General features: G+C 40.8%; 1 protein-coding gene across 2 annotated transcripts; it reads left to right on the forward strand.

Moving 5' to 3' along the window:
- The first annotated feature begins 557 nt into the window (after positions 1-557).
- On the forward strand, positions 558-1,901 carry LOC6597477. 2 transcript variants are annotated; one of them, XM_002022677.2, is made up of 3 exons: positions 558-1,102; positions 1,154-1,325; positions 1,388-1,901. In XM_002022677.2, the coding sequence occupies exon 1, from the start codon at positions 599-601 to the stop codon at positions 998-1,000; it is 402 nt and encodes a 133-aa protein (XP_002022713.1). In that variant the 5' UTR covers positions 558-598; the 3' UTR covers positions 1,001-1,102; positions 1,154-1,325; positions 1,388-1,901. The 2 variants fall into 2 exon arrangements, with proteins under 2 accessions (XP_002022713.1, XP_026849310.1); XM_026993509.1 differs by having other exon boundaries at positions 1,199-1,325.
- The last annotated feature ends 2,087 nt before the right edge of the window (positions 1,902-3,988 follow it).

The raw sequence follows: 3,988 nt of genomic DNA on the forward strand, positions 1-3,988 counted from the left end.
AAGGATGTGGAAGTTGGACAAAATTATAATTCTATATCAAAAACTCTTTTGTTAAGTGGAACTATTCGCGAGTGGAATGGGAAAACTATTTGGATCGCACTGGAGCGTCAATGGCTGTATGATGGGAAGATTTTCAGTCGCAACAACAACAAACTATGGATTGTTGTAGAAGGAAGACGCTGAACATAAATGTTAAAACGCCAACAATCTTTGGACCTATAGTTAGCCTCAAGTGTTGAAGTATTTTTTTGATTCTAGAGGGAAGCGGAACATTTTTGAAAGGTAATTCTGGGCTTATCAGACGAGCAAATGACGCACCATCGTTTCGACCTAGTCTTGATTGATAGGACTAATTTCGAAAAAGCTACTAGGAATTCTGTAAATAGTGGCACTTGGCAGGCCATGCTATGCCGAACTCAGCTTTCAGTAATTTCCCCTGAACTTCCAACAGAGTTTTTGTCATTATAAATTTTGTTCATGTGCCGAATACACGTCTTGATTTTCAATAATTTGTTTAAAATTTCAAGTTTTTCATACTGCTGTGTCGATATTAAATTTAGAATTAAGTTTACTAGGGAATATAAACGCGCCGAGAGAAATGCCACCATTTATACGCGACGACGTGCCATTCGTCTGGTGCCAGGAGGAGCAGAACCAGGAGCAGAACCAGGACAATAACCTGAACGCAGAACCAATCCAAGAGGACAATGAATTGTCCAGTGATGATCAAGCACTGGACGTGGCACTGTTACAAGTCAGAGCCGCTGTGGAGCGAAATGCTGTAGAGGCAGATCGTGCCGGAATAAATGTTGTGACCTTCCATCAGCGCAATGCCGTTTATTCGAACCTCCTTTTCGAGTTTGTAACTGCCGTCGACAGGAAGATAGCTCTCAACCGGGAGCCAGCCACCGCGGAGACTGCCATAGAGCACAGCGCCCTCACCGCGCAGATCAATCGACTGGTGCGGGAGGTCTGCGAATTTAACATCAGCTACAATTAATATTTTGGAAATACCATTTCGGCCTCCTCATTAATAAGTGGACCTAATTTTTGCGCTCGATGGGGCTTATCCGATTGGACGTGACATCGCAGAGACATACTCGTAAGTACAACGATATTCTTTGGGTACACTTTCACATTTATGTACTCTTAGGTAAAACGTTACTGATTACGAGTATTCTTCAATGTCTCGATGCAGTTAATATTCCCTATAGCTCTGTAAATCATCGTAGAATACAAGGTCCACAAGTAAGAACGGTTCGTGCTCCGAGGCACTGTACGATGTGCTTGGTCTTTCTCTTGGCAATATTGAGGTCACGACACTCGTTAGTATTATCGTATCTCTTTATTCATCAATACCCTCAAACGATTGCCATCTTCCGAACAGACAGCCCGAAGTCGAATCACTCAGCTCCAATATGTAGAAAAACGGATCTCACCTAATCCCATACCACTCCCAATCCACTGGCAAGGGGCACTTTAGAGAGATGGAAACCGAACAATCAAATCTAAATTATTATATAAGCCATAAATGGGAAGTGAAAAAAAAACAAAAGCAATACCAAATGCTAGATGTGCGAACGTATCAAAGTCTAAGCGGGGCAATTTATAGTTTCGACTCATACTCCTCTCCATAATCATAATGAAGGTGGGCTGAAAAATGGGCAAAATGTGTATCTGGGAAGCTGAAACGATTTCAAGAAGCCCCATTAACCTCAATTAGTGACTTTGGATTTGAACGAGATGCAAAACAATGGCAAACCGAAAACTGAAAACTGAAACTGGAGCTCGCTGAAAGTGAAACAGAAACAGAAACAGAAATTATACGAACAAACACAAAACTCGAACTGAAACTGCTAATTAAAATAATGTCAATAAAATTGTTGTCCATTATATGGCAGCCGAAAATTGCATCTGAGGCCCCAGACAAGCGATTGCCAAACGGCGCGCTGAGAGGGCCAAAAGTTGAAAGAAACTGAACAAAAAATAATCACAACCTGGCAATAAAACTCAAAAACTCGAACTCAAAGTACAAAGCCAGCCATAAACGAAAAGCGAAATACGAAATACGAAAAATGGAAACAATAAGTAAAGGAGTTAACGTATAAGTACACCTATGTGGGAATGGTACAAGTATAGGTATAGGTATAGGTATAGTAGGTACAGTGCGTTTCACAACGCACAATGTATGACAGTGTTAAATAGGAGTTGAAGGTTATTTCTATATCAAATAGTGAATTGCAAAAGACACTTTTTTATCAACAAATGATCTCCAAATGATTGGTTATATGTAGCTATCAAATTCTGCTAACGATTTTGTGTTCAAAAGTCCTCGAATTAGGTAATTTATCGCTTTATAAGCGGCACGGGCCATCTGATCGATCTTTAATCGAATAAAATTTTTTAAAATATGGAATTTTTAATGATCAAACGATGGCTTATCTAGGTGCTACAATTGAAATGTATCCTTTGATAAATATTTCGGATCCACGCAACGAATTATTTATCGAAGGAAGCTATAGAACCAAGTCATTTATCTCTGAAACGCACTGTCGACAGTCACTCACATATGTATATCTATAATTTGAAACGTATATGTATATGTATGTATGTATAAACTGAACAATCGAACAAGAAAATATTCCCACAAATTTCGTAAGCTCAAGTCTGCAATTGCTGGCGGGTCTGCTGCTGCTGCTGCTGGCGCTGGCAGAGCCAGGCTAATTATTAGTTAACTTGTATCTTTAAGATACGAGAGTCAGGTCGCAGCATTGCTTAATAGACCAGAACACACTATAGTCTGCCTCCAGTCTCCGTCTCCCTCCGTCTTTCAAGCCCATCTCCATCTCCATCGCCCAGTGTTGTCCATTGTCATAACACGTTTCCGTGCAGTTGTCGCTTAGAGTTTTGTTGTATCTCATGGATGCACACAAGCACACGCAGACAGACAGAGGCAAACACACACAGATACTCTGTACTCAGACAGAGCTAGTCAGAGAGTTTGCCAGTCCATCTAATAGTACAATTCATTGGCTTTCCCAGCGTTGTCAAATGCATGATTTTCTCATGTATCTATTAGATACGTTTGTATCTTTTTTGGCGTACTGCCCCAGCCGCAGCAGCAGCTCCCCAGCAGCAGCGTGTCAATGCGTAGCAAACGACACAGTTTACTCCGAGCCCCGACCACGCCTACATTCGTACAAATTATATGGCTGCAGCAAGTAGTAGGTAATTTTCCTAGAAAGGAAATCTCTCTTTCTCTCTCTGAATCTGTGGGAAGCAGCTTGTATCTCATATCTCTAATGAGAGCAGGGCATGTGTTCGGTGGGGGGTGGGGGCGAACAGGTCAGAGGTGGGGTGCAAAGGCTGACAGCTTGCCGAAAAACAGAAAAAAGGCAACAAAACTTCAAACGATCATCACTCGAACAGTAGAAATTTGCATATTTTCAACTGATGCCAGGACGCAGATACAGATACACCAGCCACGCGCACAGTGGTTCAAGGGTCAGCGGAAAATGGGAGTGGAAAAACTTATATGAAAGAAGAAAGTAGTACACGAAAATATCTTGCCAAAAAGCTGCAGTGCCATCCGTTTAAAATACTAAAATAACACAAAGGAATATGTTAGGCAGTAGCTACAATTCTGTAACTTCCACTCATATCTGAGGGACACAATTGAGTCTGAAAATTATGAATAAAAAAAGCTCTTTGAAATTTTATAGACTGTTGTCCTAAATGTCAAACATCAACTAATCTACGAGTACTACTGCTGCAGCTGCAAAAATGAGTCTGAAAAACTATGGTTAACCTCTAATAAATATATGGAATGCTCATGAAAACTTTATATCAAATGGAGAAATGTAAAAGTTTTTTCTTAATTCAATCTCTGTATACATTCTAGTGGCACTACCATACATGACACGTGCATCCACTGTGCATGGAGTGGAGGGTTGAGAGGTTGTTGTTGTGCACTCATTAGGGAAAGGTC

Source organism: Drosophila persimilis, unplaced genomic scaffold, assembly GCF_003286085.1.
Source record: "Drosophila persimilis strain 14011-0111.01,24,50 unplaced genomic scaffold, DperRS2 tig00000841-arrow-arrow-pilon, whole genome shotgun sequence".
Classification (NCBI taxonomy): Eukaryota; Metazoa; Arthropoda; class Insecta; order Diptera; family Drosophilidae; genus Drosophila; species Drosophila persimilis.